Genomic DNA, 23,651 nt, shown 5'->3' with positions numbered 1-23,651 from the left:
ACGGGGTGCGCAGCCCCGAGCACTCGAGTGCTACAGTAGGGCTCTTTCAATAAAGACTCTTTCAATTTACCGCGTTGTCCGCTTCCTCCTTGGTAAGCAAGTAGCGCGCGTAGCACCGCGCTTCAACTCCCTTTTCATAAATCTCTGATGCTTTTTGATGACAGCATTACATGAAATAATAGTTCATTGTCGTGATGTGGTCAAAGTGACCGAAATCTATATTATTGCTTTATTTCATTCCGTCAATGGTAAACAAAACTGGAGGATTCACAAAGCAAAATGCAGATGATCCAAATTTCAAACTGTGGACCACTTACCTACAGATGGTTTGGCCCATGCTCAGTTTCATCCTAGCAAATCGACATGGCAACTAGAAGCTGCACGTGGATGCCTTGGCACACCCTCTATGACCACACAAACTATGCAATATGAGGAACTACTGCACCGCGGTGTATGAGAGGGAACTTTAAAGTGAAAATAAGTTCTCGTCAATTGAAGCAGGTGCCGGCATTGAAGCAGGTGCCGACAGACCAAGCTACTGCATGGGTAAACAGAATGTGCACGCTTTGAAATGGCACCATTGGCATCACCAGAATTATCCAGCTCACGCCAAATTCTGTGCAACGTGGTGTAAAAGAGCAGCAATATCAGGGGATATGTCCCTGTTGTTTGGACTTGAAGATGACGAAGAAGATTAGCATGTTTCGATGCAGAGAAATGATCTCCCATCTATGCTGTCTCAAGATTTTCAATTGCTTTCACAATTTGAATGATTCAATGTGTTGCAGATCAAAGTGCTTCCAGATCATGAAGACGCAGTGATGATGAAGACCTCTCAGAGAATGATCCAATGCTGATTGTAGTGTCCACAGATGATGTGACTACTTAAGACATAGCCATGGATGTGGACAGTGCAAAGGAGAAAGGGGTGGCCCCAATGAAGGAATTTGTGACGAAGAGGTTAATTTCCTAAACTGTACCATTCTTTACTGCTTTGCCAAAGAACAATCCAAAGACATTTGCATCATTGTATGTGACTGAAGTATGTTGTGGAGCAAATGATGTCAGGCAAATAAAGGCAGACAGAAACCGTGTGTATCAACTTTTCAATGCCTCAGTGTCTGGCCGAAACATTAAACTGCAAGGCGATCTCCAGCATGAGTTACCATCATTACCATACCACTGGCATTGGTAAAAATAGCCCCAAGTGGGCTGACGGTGATCTCTTGAGATTGTAGTTCAGACCTCTGTTGATTTTTAGGAGCCCCCTAATCCTCTGTGAGCCCACCTGATCCGAAATCAAAACATATAAGACCGAGCGATCCTGCAGACCATCGAGTATAAGGGCTGTCTGTATCAGGTTTCAGAGCAATTGTTTGGTAAATAACGGACGAGTAGGGAATCGAAGTTTGGGGGTAACCACCTGGGAGACCCCATGATCTGAAATTGAAAAATCTAAGGCTGAGCGATCATGCGGACCATCGAGTAGAAGGGGTGTCAGGTTTTAAAGCAATTTGTTGGTAAATAAGGGACGAGTAGGGACCCAAAGTTCCAGGAGGTAACCGTCCCTCCAATCCACCCCACCCTCCTTGTGAGTCCTCATGATGCAAAATGAAAAAATCAAAGCAAGAGCGATTGTGCGGACTACTGCCTTGTATTCATGTGTCAAGTTTCAGAACAATCAGCCAGGTGATAAGGGAGAAGTTGAAAAAAGAGAAAAAAGTTCATGCGTGGACGGACGACCAAACATCGCGACCAATTTTATAAAGTCTTCGAGAATCGAGATTAGATGACCTAAAATGCATCTTAATTGATGGCTATGCTCTCATCAAGAAACAAGGAAAACCAAAGGAGAGTACCACTTTCAGCCAGTATGCTGAAAATTCCATCCAGGCCATGGTGTGTTACTTTGACAGGACAACAAAACGAGTCGATGTGTTATTTGACAGGTATTTTGAACATTCCATCAACGAACCAACTCAGCATTAACACACGAGGAAGGCAAGAAAACCCATTCGCAGAATATTTGGAAATGGATCAGCTCCACTTCCTGCTGCATGGGATAACCTCCTCGCCTTAGGAGCCAGCAAAGTTGATCTTGCACAATTTTGGTCACATAACGTTCTGGCGTGCAGAACACCTTTAGATAGTCTGATACACATGTTGATACACTCTACTGTAAACAAACATAGGGGCATTACCCCTGGCGCTCACCTGGTAGAATAAACAGTATACTGCATTAACTAATGGTATTTTAAACCAATTTCAATGGTTGCTAGAAGACAGGGCAGCATGTAGAATCATACCAACATAATCATAGGACTTCAAACAACCAAACAATAAAATACCTATTTTGGGGGGCAACCTCCCTCCCCTAACCCCATATACCTCCTAAGACCACAATTTTTCTAATGCCTTGAACAAACATTGGTACATCATGGGTGGTGAAGGTTGTAGTGAAGTTTCATGGAAATTACGTGTGTCGTTTCTGAGAAGAAAGCAAATACCTATTTTGGGGGGCATAGACAAAGCCATAGACAAAGCCATGTTGGCCCATAGACGCCCAAAGGGGCAGATTTTTTCAAATGCCGTGAATAAACTTTGGTACAGCACGGGTAGTGAAGGTTGTGGTCAAGTTTCTTCGAAATAGTGTGTGTAGTTTCAGAGAAGAAAGCAAATATCTATTTTTTTGGGGGGGGGAAGGGTCAAACCTGGACCCACTTTGACCCCCAGTAGACTCCTTTAGAATTCGATTACCTTAGCGCCGTGAACAAACTTTGGTACATCCTGGGGGATGAATATTGTGGTCAAGTTTCATCGAAATAGTGTGTGTAGTTTCAGAGGAAACAGCAAATTCCTATTTTGGGGGGTCAACCTGGATTCCCTTTGACCCCCGATAAACCCCCTTAAACCCCGATTGTTTTTAAGGCCGTGAGCAAAATTTAGTCACAACAGAACAAATATCATTTGTGCCAAGTTTTGTCACAATCCCTTCAGCGGTTTCGGAGAAGAGGTTGAAAGTGTTGACGGACGGATTGACGGACGACGCGCCATCGCATAAGCTCCCCTGAACTTCGTTTAAGGTGAACTAAAAAAAAACATCCAACTTATTGCAAATCTTAAATGTTGCTCATAGCACGATGAAACATGAAATTTCATGCTTGCATAACGTTCATCCAAATCATTTACTATTCTCTAAATTTGTTCATTAAAATTTTCTATTCTATTGTTTAACATGTACATTTATATTTTCTGTATTTATGAATCATTGTTCTAATCATGTAGCCTCTTACCATGCTTTCCATGCACAGAAAAGAAACTTTGAAAATTGATACAATTCACTTTAGATTGAAGATGATATTGATCATGAGAAAAATGAAGATTCAATTTGGACTTTCTTACTATTTATATTTAAAAATGAATTATAAACCAGCCATTGACACTCAAAGCAGAGTTGTATTTTGTCCAATTTGATTTTATATGAAATGTTACCCTTTCAATAACAGAGATTTTTCTTTACCATATTTGGTCATAAATGTGCAATAATTCATTATTTGGGTGTACTTGTGTCTGGCATCCACCTGGATCTTCAAGAGTACCCCAACACGAGTTGTTTAAGACCAAATGCTGAGTTTTAACAAAAAGTGCTGACACCTGAATTTCAGCATAATTTTGAACAATGGCCATCCTACTAAATGCTACACATCCCCCTCAGCCACTGGACCAGTTTAGTCACTAATCGGCAAATCAGCAGCGGCAGCCTAGACAGAAAACATTCGCCACGAAGGCTCCCAAGCATTTACCACGTGCAATTCCAATAGCATCACGGCTCTCGCCCATAATTGGAGGGATTTGCTATTGGCATTTGCCCAGGAGTAAAGCGCCACCAGGAAGCCTCTGGCTCCCCTCCCCACCCTGAGATGCAAGTCATCCAATAACTAGAACAATGCGACTGTGTCGCCAATATGCCTCCGCATAGTTCCACAATGGATAGATGCCATCGCTCTGCATATGTATGGGGAGGGGATCACGTTTGTGAAGTTTCGTGTTGATCGGATAAGGTTCGTTTTTCTATCCAAGATGGCTGCCAAACCACGTGACATATGACATCATCCTTTTCAAACGAGATGCAACAGTGCTGTTAGATGATGTTTGTAAAATTTCACATTGATAGGGTGAGCGGTTTCAGAGATATAATTATTTAATATTTTCCTTCAATCCAATGTAGCTGCCAAACCATGTGACCTATGAGGTCATAAATTTAATATTTCAATACAAATGCGTCATAGATCATGTGCATGAAATGTCAGACTTTTAGGATAAGGAATTAGATCAAAACATTTTGGCTAATATACCACTTCACCTATGATGTCATAATTATCATGCTTATGTTCCCCATTGAGAGTACTTGACAATGTGCCAAGTTTCAATTTTTTCCATTCAGTGGTTTACGAGAAATAATTTTTTCATTATTTGCTGTTTATCCAATATGGCTGCCATACCACGTGACCTTTGACATCACAATTATCATAAAAAATATTCTGCACGTGTGTCTACCCTGAAAATTTCGTCTCAATCGGACATATAGTTGCTGAGAAAAACAAGGTTTAGCCCGTACGGATGGATGGACGGACAAGCCGAAAACATGCCTCTGGCGACTTTGTCGGCGTTGGCATAAAAATCATGGCCTGACGAGGCCGGCTAGACCAGCTGCTGGCGAATCCCCAACCTATCCAAGCCTGGGTGGCAAGCTCGGTCGGGAACTGCGGCTACACGTGACTGCATCCCACACCATAGTGAGGAACCCCTCATGACAAAAACTCTGCCCCCCACCCCCACTCTACCTTACAGCAAAGCCTGGCCAACTTTGCTGCTCTAGGGAGGGCTTTACAACACATCTGAGCCTTCATTATTGCATGTCCCCCACCCGTTGACTGCACGCTGTCACCGAGCCTGTACCTCTGGAAGCAGGGACAGGCCATGGCCCATATCTGCCCCAGATCCGTCCAATGTCTGAGTAGGACTCTTCTGGATCGTGCTTGCCACAGGACAGTCTTAATAATGTTGACTATCCTGCAGGCCTACTTGCATTTGCAGCAGGCACTAGAAGTGGACGGAGCACACAGAACACAAAGATGTCTTATCCGTTCATCACCAGCGAAGGCAGGTAGAGGTCTAGAAGGCTGGCCGCAAACAACCAGACAAGCCTAACGACATGGCAGTTCCACAGGATATGCCAGATAGTTTTGTCTCCTGTGCACCGAGGTCGAGGATACCGGATAGAATATTCAGGTTCCCCTGGGACTGAAATATCTGGACCGGTAGACACTCTTGGGCCGTCTGCCACATGATGTATTTGTGGGCATTCATAAGACAGGGAGCGGAAACGTTCCACCAAATATTTTTGGCAGTATGAGGTACATGCTGCAAGAGGGCAGACATGAAGGATGCACACCCTTCCTCAGCAACTCTCTGGGATTCGGGTAATCCAGGACCTGTGACAAACCCCAACTATTCGGTCAGTGGGTCAGCAGGGCCTACTTCCAAACAAGCCCCTCAAGCATCCGAAAATGCCATGGCCACAACACCAAAAACGGCTGAGACAGTGGGAGGGGACAGTCCTTCCAGATGACTAATGAGTGGCCCCAAGAAAAAGAACAAAAACTCCCATGCCAGTCGGTGACCTGGGTCCTCCTACAAATTATGTCCATAATGGTACATGAAAACACAGATATACAAACAAACACAGGACAAGACTGGGGGCACCCTTCTCTCATAAAGGTTAATTTTCACCACGGATCTATTCCTATGCCTTTCACGGGTGCCCCAGAAAAAGCTATAACAGCTCTTCCTGAGCCTATACCACTGCAGGGGTAATCTGGGAGACGTAAGCCAAATGTAGCAATTCACCACCGAAAATGGTCTTTATATAACTAAATTGCACCCACTATGTTGTTTTGTATGCAGCCTGGGATTGGCTGGGACTCATTTTGCTGACATCAGAGGGATGACAGGCCGAGTCAACACACCTGGTGTTATTTCAATGGCACGACAGGGGATTGAACTGAAGACCCTAAGATCTCAAGCCAGCCACCTTAACCGTTAAGCCATCACCAGGCTTACGCCCACCATGATGAGGCACGTATCCACCAAGAAACTTCTTGATGTCGGGCTGAGATGTAGGAGTTCCTCCCATGCCAGTAGGCATGAGTACCCAAGCTAAGGGAAATCATGTTCCAAGCATGCAACACGTTTTTCTGACACGTAACTTTATTTGGGCAGTGTATAGGCAACTGACAGCTCACTGTTCCAAAAAAAATCAAAAAAATCAGGGTTTAATATATGCATGAAGCATAAAACATGTCGACTGCTTATGATTCAAAACACCTCACTGCACTGGAAAACGTGGGGATAGGAACACTGTACCATAATGGGTGGGAACAGTTCAAAGAAAGTCGTGGATTTGTCATTACATCCGGTAAGGTAAGTCATTACATCCGGTTCATCGAATTCACCTCAAACGTCAAAAGAACCATCCAGGCAAGTGGCAACCAATAACCACACATAACCATACATACTCGTGTTAAAACCCACGGTGGTATTGTATGACCATGCATTGTGGCCCCTCGGAGTCAGGATGCATGTGTTTTGAATGACCATGTTCTTCAGCCTTGGGGTTGAGGTGCATGTGTATGCTAATGAGACAGTCTTGATAGACGGTGTGCCTTGGTCGTGGGGTCAAGGTGCACGTCCAAGGCTGTTTAAATGTTTGATTTTTAAAACCTTTTTTTATTATAAAAAAGGCAGGCCACGGACTGGCCTCAAAAAGTCCTATAACCATACATCGTGAATCTATGGCATTCACGGTGCCGCTTTACATTTTCCGATTTCGGATCAGGGGGTTCCCCAAAATTAGCAAAGGTCTGAACTACAACCGATCAAGAGATGATTCGGGGCAATTTATTAATATAGGGGAATTGTCCCGTCCGTGATTCTGGAGGAAATAACGGACTTCTTCTTCTTCTTCGATCGTTATAGATTTTATACATACAGCACACATGATTAGAAATAGGATCCACAATTGGGAATGATTAAATGAACTTCTAAAATGTTCTGGCTATATTACATTATATTATATTAATTATATTACATTATACGTTTTCTTCCCAAAGACCAGGGGGGGGTGTTCAAGTTACCAGGTTTTTAGAGCCCTTGCGGCTCTGAAGACGCCATTAGAATTAAAATGAAGATGAAGAAGCTTAAAAAGGGAGTCACGTGATTTTCTGGGTAGAAAATGGAGGATACAGAACCGGAGTTGCTTTGTGCGGCTGGTTTAGAGGACAGCTCGGACGAAGAATGCGGCGGTAATGAAAGGAATACTCGAATTCCAAACAATGTTGGCCAGACACAGACAATAATTGCATCAAAGGTACGCTTTTTTATTTTATATTTGGTTTTTACAGGTGCGATGCTCAACAATAAATGGCTTGTTTCGATTTAATTAATTAATGACGCGCCAACGGGGAACGCTTATGTAATATGGTCAGTATGAGGGGGAAACGTTTTTTCCCCCTTTTAAAAATGTTTCGGAGCATCGAACGTGATTTTATATTTGATACATAGGGATCCGCTTTCGTTCTGCCATTGGCGGTAGTTTAGGCCTGAACTGGGTCACGTGATGTGGTTGCGTCGAACGGTCAAACCAGATAATATTGCTATTCGAATATTCGGAGCCAGAGCCCCCTTTGTACGCGAGGTTGAATGAGCGGCCATATTGCCTGTGTGTGTGTGTGTGTGTGTGTGTGTGTGTGTGTGTGTGTGTGTGTGTGTGTGTGTGTGTGTGTGTGTGTGTGTGTGTGTGTGTGTGTGTGTGTGTGTGTGTGTGTGTGTGTGTGTGTGTGTGTATATATATATATATATATATATATATATATATATATATATATCTCTCACTGTGTCGTGTATCTCACTCTGTGTATGTGTGTATCTCACTCTGTGTATGTGTGTGTGTGTTTTTGTTTGTTTTCTCCCCCAAAAACTGACCGTGTCCTCAGTCGAGGGCCTCAACATCATCCCGTTTTGGCCCTTCAACCTCGATACAGTCAGCTAAGTTGGGCCAGCAGGGAAACATACACCTCCACATGCAGCAGCTACATTTGGATGCATACATACCCCCAGCCAGTGAGAACGGACTACAACAACAAAACCACCTCCACTCCCAGAATCCACACTCCTCATATACTCACTCGCACACCAAAAAAAAAACAACCAACCGACCACCTACCCTTACAACATGCACCACTCAAACAAAATCACATGCATTCAAAACCACACCCACTCCTGCAACACACACACACACACACACACACACACACACACACACACACACACACACACACACACACACACACACACACACACACACACACACACACACACACACACACACACACCATTCACACAACCATTTCTCTTCCACGCTCAGTCACTACCCCTTTTGGCTGAAATGAACCACCACCCACAACCTACACCGTTAGACGTGTGTCCATAAACTTCCTCCAAATCCAATGTGAGCCTTTCAAGGCAACCTGGGCCACATTGTCACACATCCTCCTTCTTTCTGTCCCACACACTCCAAGCGGAGCAAGGAATGCAGAAAAGGAATTGCCAATATACCCTCTATACCCCACCTCAAATGGTTGACAAACTCGCCAACCCTTCTCCCGGCACTCTGCCTCCAGCTCACTGTACTTTCCTCTCTTCCTCTCGTGCACCTCCTCCATGTTCTCTTCCCAAGGTACAGACAATTCCCCTAAGATGACCTATCTTGTTGCACCTGACCAGATTACAATGTCAGGCCACAACCTTGTCAATACCAATTGTGGCTTTAGGTCTGCCACCACCTGCCAATCACAAGCATCTGACAGCCCTCTTGATTTCCACCTCCTCCTCTTTCCACCCCTTACCACTTCACCCTCTTTGACAAACAACACCTGTCCCCCATCAATCTCCTTCTCCACTCTCCACTCTTCTCTCCCTCTCTCACTCTCACTCTCTCTCTCTCTCTCTCTCTCTCTCTCTCTCTCTCTCTCTCTCTCTCTCACTCACCGCCAGCACCTGATCATGCCGCCACTTGTATCTTCCTGCTGCCAATGCTACTGAGCATGCACTCAGTGCATGCTGCACCGTTCCCAAACCTCCACACAAAGAACATCTCTCCTCCTGCAACAACCCCCACAATCTCAAGTTTACTGGTGACGGAAGCACATCATACGTTGCCCGCAACAGGAAACTCAACAATATTGGCTCCATCTTCCAAATCTCTTGCCACTTCAATGTCCTCACCCGCACACCTTCCCACCGCGTCCAAGCACTTTGCTGTGCCTGACCGACTGCTTTCACATATCTCCCTCTCCTCCTCCTTTCTTCTCACCTCCCTCTCAACCATCTTCCTCCTCTCTTTCACACATGCCTTTCCCCATCGCTCATGCTTCATCCACCCCAAGCCATGCTTCTCGTGCTGTACCATCCCCATGACTTCCTCCTGTTGCAACCGCTCCTCCATCTCATCCACCTCTGCTCTTGCATTCCACTTCTGACTTCCCTTATTCTCTGGGAGGGCATTCTTTACCACTGAATCACTCGAATCCCGCAACATAATGAACTCCCGCACCCTCGCCACCTTAAACTCCTCGGTTAATAATGTCAAGGGAAACCTAAGTTTTTTCCACCCTGACCATCAAAGGAAATATTCGTCAAACAGCGTGGCACTCCCAACCACCTCCTCACAAACTCGCTCAACACAACCTCCATCCTCTCCACATGCCCAATCGCAATATCATGTGGCATCAATCCAAACTTCAAACACCATACCTTCAACTTGTTTGGCAAACCACGTCCATCAATCTTCTTCAAACCTCTCAAAAGCTTGTTCCTCACCTCCTCCACCCTTCCCACATTATTAAACTCCACTCTATACCATCTTCCCAAACTCTTCGTCAATGATGGAACCACCTCCCATCCCAGCTCAAACCTGTGCATGTCTCGGCACCACACTCCTCGACAGTCTTGCTTTAAAGCCCATTCTTGCCCACAGCATCAACCTTTCCAGTCATCCCAGTACCTCTACTGCTGCATCAGCCGACTGTTGGACAACTGTCAGGTCATCCATGAATGCAAACATCGCTCCCAATCACTGTGGATTCAATGAAGTGGAGAAGTATGGGTAGGAATATATATATATATATTTATATATATATATATATATATATATATATTTATATATATATATATATATATATATATATATATATATATTTATATATACAGTATATATATATATTTATATATATATATATATATATATATATATATATTTATATATACAGTATATATATATATTTATATATATATATATATATATATTTATATATATATATATATTTATATATATATATATATATATTTATATATATATATATATATATTTATATATATATATATATATATTTATATATATATATATATTTATATATATATATATATATATTGTTGCGGATCTCCAAACGTCGGCCTTCCCCTTACCAAGGGGGGATTAATCCCCTTTTCTTTTATCTAGCCGACGCGATCCGGGACTATCACGTTCCTTCCGGTCGGCGTTAAATAGGGTTGTAAGCCGAATTCTTATTACCTAAGTACTAACACCGGCCGTGAAGCAAGGAAATAACCCCACCCGAACCACGGTTTTAGTGGACACGCCGAGCATTAGCGAGCCGCGATTCGGGCCGTTAAAGGGGAACTAACCCGTTTGGAGCGGTTGTGATCGTGCCATGCTTACCCAATGGAGAAATCACTAAGACGGTCGAATTAAGAGGAAACAGGAAGAACAAGTAATTTATTACACTCTGTAAAATGAAGAAGAAGAAGAAGCAATGTACAGTAAAGAAGAAGAAGAAGATACACAGGGCAGCCTTATAACAGTCGTAACTTATCCCTGGACACGGGCCCGTTCACACTCAGACTCAGACTCACAGGGGGGTTTGTCGATGGTCAGGCGATGGTCCAAAGGATTGCGTCCACAGCTCGCTCCGGTCCCCGACTCGTACGGCGGTGAAGATGGTAGACGGCAGGCAAGATCTCCGCGTGTCGTTGGTGCGGATCAGACAATTATATGGGGGGGATCGGTAAGCTGGGCGATTACACTGGCGTACGTAATAGATATATCGGTGCTTTATACGCGTTCCCAGTATAGTTCAAACCATGCGCCGCTTTCACAAGTCCTCTGCAATGCGCCGCTCCAGCAATGCTTTCACAAAGTGCTTTTCCCAAAAGACCTTTGACGCTCTTCACTTGCGAGTCCTTTGTAAAGCGCATCAGCCCTTTGTAATGAGTGCCGCGGCGTCAGTCCTCTGGTAAGCGCAATCCTTCAGACCTCTCCCTTCTCATAACTTGTCACAGCGCGTCTCTCCTCATAACTCGTCACAGCGTGTCTCTCCTCATAACTGAGGTGGGGTCCTCGCGCAAAGGGTTTTATTGCCACGCCCTTAGAACCCTCTGGAACTTCAAACACACCCTGTCAGGCGATGTCGCCTCAGCCCTGATTGGCTGGTGGCCCTTACCGTCTCCTTGCTGCCAATCCAGATCTCAGCCTCGCTGCCGCTCCACCCCCTTGTTGGGCCTACCTTGTGTCACTGGGCTAGTTCCAGCAAACCAAGAGCAGCAAACGCTGCTGGTAGCCAAAGCGTAACAAACTGCGAGCATCCCAAGCGTAACAAACTGTGAGCATCCCAAGCGTAACAAACTGCGAGTTGTCAAATGGGGCGCGGGATGGATTCTGCCCAACGAGGTGGAATGTGGAGGGTGGAGGCATAATGGAAGGAGCCTATTCTTATTTGTTTTACACAACGCAGATGATAACTATTGGAAATGGCCTTATCTCACATATACTAAGAAATATCTAACATTCGAAGGTGACCGACGTGTTGCATGTGGACTAACTATGGGGGCAGAACCTTTAACCTTTATTAATCAAATATGTACACCTTCTCAGAACCGCAACACTGCACCCCTCCTTTGCCAGGCTCGTCTCAGAGCCGAACCCACATTCCAGTGTGCCCGACCGGTTCTGATACAAGGGTCAGGACTACTTTTTAACAATTAGTGTGACACTTAGGTGTAGTTTCCCTCTACTTTTAACCTAACACCCTGTGTGCGACAGTTTTAAACACTAGATATGTCCCACCTACTGCGTTGTGTACTAACGAACTGACACGCCCACAATTAACCGAATTACGGAATTATTTTCAAACGACACATAAAGCCGGTGGGGAGCATGTTATTTACAAGACTACTAATTATTTACAATACTACAACCCAGGACCTGTCTTTTGTGGGAAGAGAGAAGAATTTTTTTTTGAAAAGAGGAAACACAAATGCACTGCACCAATACACCATACACCATATGCAAAAAAATAAAAAAAATGCCCCAAAAGCACCAAAATGCACAATCGTCAAAAGGGCACAAAAACATTTCAAAATAATGAATGATGCCTTGTGCTTGCTTGGCTGCTGGGCTGCGACATCTTCTTGCTTCATCTTCGGTGTGCCATCATTAAACCTAACGTCCTCTTTTCCTGACACATCAAAGGAATTTAATAAAAAGTGCACAAACCGTGTCCGCTTTTTATTTTGGCCAGCAGGGCCAGCTTAGGTGGTCCGACTGCATGGCATTGGGGCCACTGAGAAAACAGTGGTCCGCAGGGCAAGATAACGTTTGCCGCGATTGTCTGCCCAGCAAAGGTGCCAGGCCACAGAACGTGTGGTCCATAGGTGTAGGTGCATAGGTACTGGTGCAGGTAGCAGGGTGCAGCACAAAGGTGCAGCCGCACAGCTCAGGGCACCTGCACACACCCCTCAACAAAAGGTAATGGGTCCATGGGTGGGGAGGAAAGACAAAGCAGAGGTTAGCGGGGGCAAGGGCGCAAGGGTACACGTCATACAAGGTAATGCGACATGAGGGGCGCAGGGAGCGAGCGGAGAAAGCTCGTCCCTAGCCGTACGTGACCCCCTATGTCACCTACTCTACCCCTGCCCTTCCCCGTATTTACACTTTACAAATTCCGTCTCTACCGTCTTGTCTCCCATATCTCTCCCTAATTCCAAATTCGTCTCCAATCCCTCCCAAGAAGGAAGGGATGGAATCGCACACAATGTCTCACCCACGTCATGATGCGTCTTTCATTCCAAATATTGCAAAACCTGGTGTGGAGTCCTGTCACCTTGGTGAGTGGATGTTGATGGTGCGAAGAGATTTCATCCGAACTATCCTCTAATTGACTAACTCATTTAAACTAACCGGGGTCTTGCCCTGCCAATCATTGGCCTCTTTAAACTATGTGGTTCTAAAAACCAATTCCCATTGACTATACTGTGGTGCCTCCCAAATTTGGGGTCTCACTCCCCCATTTTTTCAATACTGTGCCTTCGCACAATTCCGGGGCTGGGTCGTGTGGCTCTACCAGCAGGTCCTACTTACCTGCGCACCTCCGCCACTGAAGTCGCCACCCGAGCTTGCCTAGCTCCTCAACTACCCTAAATTGGGGAAGGCCCTCCTGGCTCTCTCACCCGTGATGCCCTCTCTGGCATTGGGCTACCCGGGTCCTTCCCTCGGATCCTCGGGCCCCACTGAACTCTACTCTGAACACGACCTGGCTTCCAGAGCCTACCTGCGGCCTCATCTGGCCGACAGACTACCAGTGGCGGAGTGCTCATTTAACCATACTCACTAACAGGCTCACACGCCCAGCCATTCCACTCACTTATGCATCCCTCAAAGCAACAACTTGCTACGACTCGCACCACAGATGTCAATATCCAAACAATTTACCTACTCCCTCTACCTAACTTTAAACTACCCTCCCCGGGTATTCGTGAAGGGGTCCATATTCCCCCATCCACTCCTTCGCCCCATGCACTCCACACCACTCATTCCACTCTAATCCACTGGCTGAGGGGGTCCTCGTGTGCATGAGATGTGCCCTAAGTTACTCTTCATAATAGTGAAGTAGACCATGAGACATATCAAAACAGTTTGGGTAGACTTTTGGTAACCCGGCAGTAACCGAGGAAATGACGTCATTAGCCGCGCCCTTTGTCGCTCTATTGATACCAAAATTTAGGGGTAGGGGAAACATTAATAACTTAATTAACTTAAATAATAAAAACATTAATAACATTAATCGCAATAACTTTGGAAGTATAAATCACAGAACTACAAAATACCCATTAAAATGTTTGTATTTAAGTACTCTATTCATTACAATAATCATTATGCAAATTAATATGTTAATGAGGTCACCAGAGGTCAAAAGGTCACAACACCCGGGTGCAAGTGAAAATTTCACACTGCTCCAAAAAAATACCCACCAAGTTATGGATTTACTCACTTTTACATTTCTGATGCATGAAACTTTTAGAATAGATGCTACCTATTATTTTGATATGCATTTGGGGCCTTTTAATGCCTAAGTTTATTACATAATATCAATTGAAAAAAAACCACCTTTAGAGGCCATTTTTTCCCCGCAAGCGGGGGTTGGCCTTTTTCGGGCACCGTGGTTGTTGTTTTTCGGTCCCCTTTTTGAAGCAATGTTTTACGGCCGGATGCCCTTCCTGCCGCCAACCCTTTTTGTCGCCTTTTATGACAAGCGGGGAATTACCAGTGAACTGGTACTCAATTAGCCGACCTCGGAAGGATGACAGGCTGAGTCGACCCCCCTGGCGTTAATTCAGCGATCAACCGGGGTGCGAACCCAGGATCCTCGGATCCTAAGCTGGCACCCTAGCCGCTAGCCCAATTTTTTCAAGTCCTTGGGCATACAAAGTATGCTGTCATGCTGGGACCATTTGTTAGCAATATGAAGGTGCATATGAACAGTTTTTGTTATCAAGAATTCTCCTATGCTCTTTAGCTTTAACCCTTATTGCTCTGTAAGTAGGAGGCCCAAGGTCAAAGGTCAACTTTAATTGAATTCCGTTGCCAGCGCATGTCAAGAGAACTCCAGTCAAGGACAGTGCATTACAGTCCACATGTTTATTTGACGTGATGGCCAACATCAGAAAGATAAAAATAAAAGATCTGCAGACATTTGGAGATTTCTGTGATAATTTTCTGAACTATGTCGCTGCAGTTGGTCAGGGGGATGACAGGTTGGATTTGGTCTTTGATTCCTATGTCGAGGGGTCCATAAAAGATTCCGAGAGAAGGCGCCGTTCAATTAAAGCGGCAATTGAAATGAACATTATCAATTACGACACACCATTACCTGTAGAAATGGACAGATTTTGGGCATCAAGCAATAATAAATTTAAACTCCAGATGCTTCTTCACTCACAAGCCATAAAGCGCGGAAAAGAAAGACCTTCCACAGTCAACGTTGTGGCAAGTTCTTTTTCAGGTGTATCTGGTGCAGTTACATGCCAGTCTGTCAAAGATGGCTGTTCAACTGAAATGCCAGACCTCAGTCCTGATGTAGAAGAGGCAGATGCTCGTATCATTCCACATGTGATGCATGCAGTCAAAAGTGGAACTGAACGTATTATCGTATTGTCTGGTGATACAGATGTGTTTGTACTGCTTATGCACTACTGGAATATTCTTCATTACAATGGCCTAAGCGAACTTTGGCTAAGGGCTGGTGTTGGAGATTCAACGAGATACATTCCAGTTCACACATTAGCACCAAAGGGTGGAGAAGAACTTTGCTATGTGCTACCACTTGTTCATACCCTGACTGGCTGTGACGACACAAGCAAGGTGGGAACAAAACATGCAGCCTTGAATAATGCTCGTCCATCTGAGTATCTGAAAGACTTTGATTCTGGAACAAGTTGTACCGACAGTTTCATGGCGTCCTGTGAGGCATACCTGGTACAAGTTATAAAAAAGAACGCCAAGTGCACAACAATGGATCAATTAAGAGACCACATGTACCATCACAGTAAAGGTGTATCCTTGGAGCAACTTCCGCCAACTAGCCATGCAATACAGCAACACATCCATAGAGCGTTTTATGCAACCTATCAGATGGTGACTTTGTTACACCCTCATAAGCCCACATCACTGGATCCAACTGCCTTTGGCTTCAGGGAAGCAGATGAACTTTTGATGCCAACTAAAGGCATGAGACCAATTCCTGAAGAATACACAGTTTTGTGCAATTGCAAAAAATGCAGCAATGACAGATGTGCCTGTCGCAAAAATGGACTTCCCTGCATTAGTTTCTGCAAGTGTCAAAGTCTCCAGGGTGATGAACAAATTGTGCAATGCAAAAACCCCTCTGGTTCAACTCAGTATTAGCATAAAGGAAATTCCTTTATGGTATTAGGTATGTAGCAGTAATTTACTCTGTATAAGCATCGCTGGGTCATCTGGATCCCTTTGACAAACATGCGAGTAAGCAACGGTAAATGACTAAACTTGTGGACAATAGAAACTATTGTGTTAAAACATGTACTTGTCTATCATTGCTTTAGATATGTCTCTTTCATTTGACTAGCAGATCAGGCATAGATAACATTTTATGGAACCATGGTCATCATTCCCATGGGTATTTTTAAAGGCTTCTTGGCTTCAAATAAGATTTCAATTAAATCTAACCTTATGATGTGTCCGCCTACTTGACAAAACACTGAGGGTTAATACAATGGACTGAAGAGCATAAGGGAACTCTTCACAAAACATAACTCAGAATACATTCTCAAATTGCTAAAGAAGGTACTAGTATGCAGAACATTCTATTATACTTATGGACTGCAAAAAAATCTGCCTTTTTAATTTACGGCAAGTTTGAGTTGATGTTATGTAATACAATTAGGCATTAAAAGGCCCCAAATGCATATCAAAGTAATCAGTAGCATCTATTCTAAACGTTCCATGCATCCTAAATGTAAAAGTGAGTAAATCCATAACTTGGTGGGTATTTTTTTGGAGCAGTGTGAAATTTTCACTTGTACCTGGGTTTTGTGACCTTTTGACCTCTGGTGACCTCATTAACATATTAATTTGCATAATGATTATTGTAATGAATAGAGTACTTAAATACAAACATTTTAATGGGTATTTTGTAGTTCTGTGATTTATACTTCCAAAGTTATTGCGATTTATGTTTTCCCTACCCCTAAATTTTGGTATCAATAGAGCGGCAAAGGGCGTGGCTAATGACGTCATTTCCTCTGTTACTGCCGGGTTACCAAAAGTCTACCCAAACTTTTTTGATATGTCTCATGGTCTACTTCAATATTATGAAGAGTAACTTAGGGCACATCTCATGCACACGGGGACCCCCTCACTCAGCCAATGGACTACACACCATTTACTCCACACCATTTATTCCACACCATTTATTCCACACCATTTATTCACTTGCACCCCATGCAAGTCATTCACTCAACATCATTACAGACATCCTCAATACACCATTCATACACTTTCTCCGGTCATCCCCAGACCAATGCCTCATTTGCTCACTCACCACAAAGATTCTCATTCTCAATTCCTCATTTGCGCCTAAAGCGCATCCTCATACTCGCACACACAGCATCATCTAACTATCTCCTTCCCTCTAATACTCGTGCTTCCCGTCTTCCCTTCCACAAACTAAGCACTTCCGTTACACTAATGCCTAGGTCACACATAGGCGGATATTTTGGCGACTACTGGCGACTGCCGGCGATCAAGATTTTTCAGCGACTACTGGCGATTTCGGGTGGTCAAATATGGTCAGGCGGCAGTATGGCGACTGCAGGCGGCCACATTGCGACTGCATTGCGACGACGCCCCGAGTGGGATGGCGACTGTTGAAGATCGACGACGACTGCATTGCGGATGCACGGCGGCAGCGTGGCGACAGTCTGGCGGCTAGATTACGACCGATGGCGGATCGCGGCGACTGCATTGGGGCCGGGTGGCGGTTTACTCCGACGTCCGCAAGACTGCAATAAGACTGCCGGCGATTGGAGACGATTCACACAACTTTTTAAATCTTTATTTCTCTATTTTACATTTCACTTTATTCATTTCAATGAAGTGTGACATGAAGCATAAAGATGTTTGATGTGCAATAAGAAAGTTAATAAAGATGTATCATTGTAATGTAATAATCAAACTTTTCTGCAGGGAGAGAGAATGGAAATAATTCCAACAAATTATTTCCACTGGTCCCAAGTCCCATAAATAAAGTTTCCAAAGGACCAAAGTCCCCAAAATAAAGTTCCCAAAAGTCCCAAGTCCAAACAATAAAGCCATATCCTTGTCGGCACCACAGGACCTCACTCCACGGAGACCCTCACACCATCCTGTCTTGCCATGGAATCGTGGTATGTCGTAATGCAGTCGCCAGGCAGTCGTATCTCTGTCGCCAATGGCCGTAACTCGGCCGCCACTAGTCCTACTGCTGTCGTCGTCAGTCTCCCATAGCCGCAGGGGAGACGTGGCAGTTCTTCTGTCGTCGATATGCAGCCGCAACAGTGTTGGCCCGTAGTCGGGAAGATGCCGCAGGAAGGCTGTATGGCATTCGCATCTCTGCCGTGCTGGCTGGTGGGGCGATGCTGGGGCGATTGCGGAAGACTATGAGCGACTGTATTACGGATACCGACGACAGCATGGCGGTTCCATCGCGACAGCATGGCGGATTTTTTTCGATTGCCTGAGTGCGCCGTTTTTAAACATTTTAAAAATTATTTTGCCCCTTTGCGGCTCTTGCCGACTGCAGGCGACCTGGGGAGGATAACCACGACTACAGGCGACCGTCCATTACGGTTTCATTACGATTGTCGGCGGGTGGTGGCGATTTTTTTCAGTCGCCAGTAGTCGCCGACAAATCCGCCTATGTGTGACCTAGGCTTAAGCACTTCCCTTGTCATTAACATCCATCTAATCTCTCTACGTCCCCTCTACTGGTATCAATGTCACTACTTAATTCTCATGTCTCCTATGGTCATTTCTAAATCCCTATCAGTTATCCTAGCCCGCCCTGGCTAGTTCATACTGCCAAACCCCATAAACTACTGCTCCTTTGCCCCAAGTAACGATGTGAGGGATGGTAGATCTACCATCCCTCTACACCGGATACCATTTGCCATCACCATCACCATTACTATCGCTGTTTGTCCACTATACGTGAGCCTCGTCGGGTGGGAATACATTTTCACAGCTCGGCTTCGCAAAGCCGAGCAATGCATACTGGTGGCCTGTCTCCTGTTGGTTGGGTCCGTCCGGCATTTTCGATTCTGGGGAGGAGGCATACCTGGACTGAGGTGTGCGGAGCCTTCCGGTCTCCGCCACGATGACCCAACCTCCTCCGGCCGGAGCACCGCGCCCGCTAGGGGGCGAAGGTCCGACCTGGCCTTTCTCCCCTCAAACCGTGCCGTTCGCCTTTACGACGCGGCACCGACCACACAGGGCGGAGTCCGGCCCGAATCTTGCACGCTGCCGCGACAACGATCCCCGCCGGCTCCCGCAGCACACAAAGAACACCACGCCCCGAGAGCTCGCGTCTGCTGTACGTCGGCCTAAACGCTGTACCGGTCTGTGTCGATGCTCGGATCGCATTCTCACATCCACACCTCGCGACCCACTCCTCTCTCGCACATCCAGGCGTCCCCATACACTCCGGCGCACTTCACTCAGGCGCACTCACGCCGCTCACACACTCCCTTACTATACATCCTCACGCACACCCTGGCGCACCCATTCTATTCGCACACTCTGTGACACACTTCTCTTCCACGCACTCCTCTCGTGCACTGTCTGTAATACCCAAGGGTGTGCACTCCTGCACACACCCAATCATCACCGCACACCCTCGCGCATATTCTTGTGCACACTCCTCTGTTACGTACTCCGTAACACTCATGGGTGTGCACTCTATTGCACACCCAATCACCCGCTCCGGTGTGCATCCCCGCACACGCTCTACAACATGCTCCGGTGTGCACTCCCGCACACTCTCTACAACCATTGCACACTCTGTATCACACTCTTCACACATACACTCTGTTGTGCACTCACTCTCAGTAACACACTCTGTTTCACACTCGCGCTTCGGCGCACACTTTTTCGTCACTCGCGCCATTCACCTTCACACAGCGCACCACGGACCTTCCACAAGCGCCCGGGTGACATCGCGATCCCAAGCACGCGAAAAATCTTTTCGCGCCAAACACTTTCGCGCCAAACCTTTTCGCGCCACACACAGCCCTACTTACCTTCGGGATCCTTTTCTCCTCTAACCGTATCTGCAAACTTTCATTTGGGTTAGGCAGCACGACATCACAATGCGAATGCAGACGTTGTACATATTCCATTTCTTCCCCCCGCGATTGCTTTTCTCAGTCTGCCGTCTCTTCAGCCCCAATTTCCACTATTTCTTTTATTTCAATTTCTTTTTCCTCGACGACCGCCGGTGCTAATAAAATAAAATTTTCTAATTCGGCGGCCGTCGGCTTTTCCACACTCCGTGTCGCGATTTCTACCCCGGTCCACCTGGCTGTGCTTGGCTCAACCTCACTTTCCCCGCGTTCCTCAAGTTGCACTACCTCGTCGCGTACCAAAGTGCCTTTCCCGCTCGACCTGCGGTCTATGTCCTTCCCCATCTTTTTTGTTTGGCCACCTATTCTGCTACCACACCCTTTTAACCCGTCTTTCATCCCTTTCATTCGATTCTCTTGGGTGCCCATCCTGTTTGCCAACCCCGTTAACCCCTCATTCATTTCTCCCATTTGGCCACCCACGTCCTTCAATTGGCCCCCCAATTTGCTTTCTAATCCCTCCAATTTGCTTTCTAATCCCCCCAATTTGCTTTCTAATCCCCCCAATTTGCTTTCTAATCCCCCAATTTGATTTCCCATATTACTCATCCCTTCTCTCATTTCTGCCCTTGATTTGTCCCCCTCTATTTTCATGTTTTCACCCGACTTGACCATAAAGGACCTCATTTGTGCCATAAATAGGCCCCAGTCCGTTGGCACCGTGGGCTCGGCTCTCGCCGCCATGTGCGAGGCGCCGCCATTTTCTTCGCCTGCTACCTCTACTGCTGCACCCTCATTAACTGCATCCATTTCTTCCAATTGTCCCAATTCTTCCCGGGGGTCCTGGGTTAACTCTAGCTCTTCTTCTATCTCCTCTTCTACCCCCACCGGCATCCGACCGCCTTGGCTATCCATGGCACGATTTAATTTAGATGTTAATAAAATTTCGGCTGCTCGTAAGTTTGAGTGCGTTAGGCTCATTTCGGGTCAAATCCCACTCCTGACACCAATTGTTGCGGATCTCCAAACGTCGGCCTTCCCCCTACCAAGGGGGGATTAATCCCCCTGTCTTTTATCTAGCCTACGCGATCCGGGGCTATCACGTTCCTTCCGGTCGGCGTTAAATAGGGTTGTAAGCCGAATTCTTATAACCTAAGTACTAACACCGGCCGTGAAGCAAGGAAATAACCCCACCCGAACCACGGTTTTAGTGGACACACCAAGCGATAGCGAGCCGTATTCGGGCCGTTAATGGGGAACTAACCCGATTGGAGCGGTTGTGATCGTGCCACGCTTACCCAAATGGAGAAATCACTAAGACGGTCGAATTAAGAGGAAACAGGAAGAACAAGTAATTTATTACACACTCTGTACAATGAAGAAGAAGAAGAAGAATAAGAATAAGCAATGTACAGTAAAGAAGAAGAAGAAGATACATAGGGCAGCCTTATAACAGTCTTAACTTATCCCTGGACACGGGCCTGTTCACACTCAGACTCAGACTCACACGGGGGTTTGTAGATGGTCAGGCGATGGTCCAAAGGATCGCGTCCACAGCTCGCTCCGTTCCCCGACTCGTACGGCGGTGAAGACGGGAGACGGCAGGCACGATCTCCGCGTGTCGTCGGCGCGGATCGGACAATTATATGGGGGGGGGGGGGGGGGGGGGGGGGGGGAAATCGGTAAGCTGGGTGATTACACTGGCGTATGTAATAGATATATATATCGGCGCTTTGTACGCGTTCCCAGTATAGTTCAAACCATGCGCCGCTTTCACAAGTCCTCTGCAATGCGCCGCTCCAGCAATGCTTTCACAAAGCACTTTTCCCAATAGTCCTTTGACACTCTTCACTTGCGAGTCCTTTGTAAAGCGCATCAGCCCTTTGTAATGAGTGCCGCGGCGTCAGTCCTCTGGTAAGTGCAATCCTTCAGACCTCTCCCTTCTCAGAACTTGTCACAGCGCGTCTCTCCTCATAACTAGTCACAGAGCGTCTCTCCTCATAACTCGTCACAGCGCGTCTCTCCTCATAACTGAGGTGGGGGCCTCGCGCAAAAGGTTTTATTGCCACACCCTTAGAACCCTCTGGAACCTCTAGTCACACCCTGTCAGGCGATGTCGCTCAGCCCTGATTGGCTGGTGGCCATTACCGTCCCCCTGCTGCCAATCCAGATCTCAGCCTCGCTGCCGCTCCACCCCATTTTTGGGCCTACCTCGTGTCACTGGGCTAGTTCCAGCAAACCAGCAAACCAAGAGCAGCAAACGCTGCTGGTAGCCAAAGCGTAACAAACTGCGAGCATCCCAAGCGTAACAAACTGCGAGCATCCCAAGCGTAACAAACTGCGAGCATCCCAAGCGTAACAAACTGCGAGTTGTCAAATGGGGCGCGGGATGGATTCTGCCCAACGAGGTGGAATGTGGAGGGTGGAGGCATAATGGAAGGAGCCTATTCTTATTTGTTTTACACAACGCAGATGATAACTATTGGAAATGGCCTTATCTCACATATACTAAGAAATATCTAACGTTCGAAGGTGATTTACGTGTTGCATTTGGACTAACTATGGGGGCAGAACCTTTAACCTTTATTAATCAAATATGAACACCTTCTCAGAACCGCAACTCTATGAATGAATGAATGAATGAATGATAGTTTTTTAAAGGCCATTTTCCCCGCTAGAGCGGGGTTTAGCCTTGCGGGCCCCATGACAATCATGGTTCCCTGTTTGAGGCAATGTTTTTATGGCCAGATGCCCTTCCTGACGCCAACCCTTGGTCACGCTCTTAACGATGCGCAGGGATACGGTGTACCTATTCTAAACCGGGGTACACACCGGGATCATTCATCTCAGCAAGCTGGTACTCAATTTGCCGACCTCGGAAGGATGACAGGCTGAGTCAACCCCCCCATGCGTTAATTCAGCGATCGACCGGGATAGCGAACCGCAACTATATATATATCGTTGTGTATGTGTATGTATATATATATATATATATATATATATATATATATATATATATATATATATATATATATAATATTCACTGTTGGGGGGAATGGGAGGGAGTGGGGCGGTGTATGAGTAGGGAGCTGTATTGGGAGGGAGGTGTGCAGGGTGGTTTATGAGGAGGGAGTAGGGTGGTTTATGAGGAGGGAGTAGGGAGATTTATGAGGAGGGAGTAGGAAGGTTTATGGAGTCGGGAGGCTTATGGGGATGGAGTAGGGAGGTTTATGGGGATGGGGATGGAGTAGGGAGGTGTGTGGGGATGGAGCAGGGAGGTGTGTGGGGATGGAGCAGGGAGGTGTATGGGGATGGAGCAGGGAGGTGTATGGGGATGGAGCAGG

At 46.0% G+C, this 23,651-nt stretch overlaps 1 protein-coding gene across 2 annotated transcripts in view; it reads left to right on the top strand.

The window, feature by feature from the left end:
• The first annotated feature begins 7,273 nt into the window (after window positions 1-7,273).
• The window catches only part of ASZ1 (ankyrin repeat, SAM and basic leucine zipper domain containing 1), a 144,733-nt gene continuing 128,355 nt past the window's right edge, over window positions 7,274-23,651 (top strand). For both annotated transcript variants that reach the window (XM_068097607.2, XM_078776200.1), the window contains exon 1: window positions 7,274-7,429. In XM_068097607.2, the coding sequence (XP_067953708.2) occupies window positions 7,295-7,429 (135 nt within the window). In that variant the 5' untranslated portion in view covers window positions 7,274-7,294. The remainder of the gene's footprint in view (window positions 7,430-23,651) is intronic.

Source organism: Myxine glutinosa, chromosome 4, assembly GCF_964187855.1.
Source record: "Myxine glutinosa chromosome 4, kmMyxGlut1.1, whole genome shotgun sequence".
Taxonomy (NCBI): domain Eukaryota; kingdom Metazoa; phylum Chordata; class Myxini; order Myxiniformes; family Myxinidae; genus Myxine; species Myxine glutinosa.
This window is presented reverse-complemented; position numbering and strand designations above follow the sequence as displayed.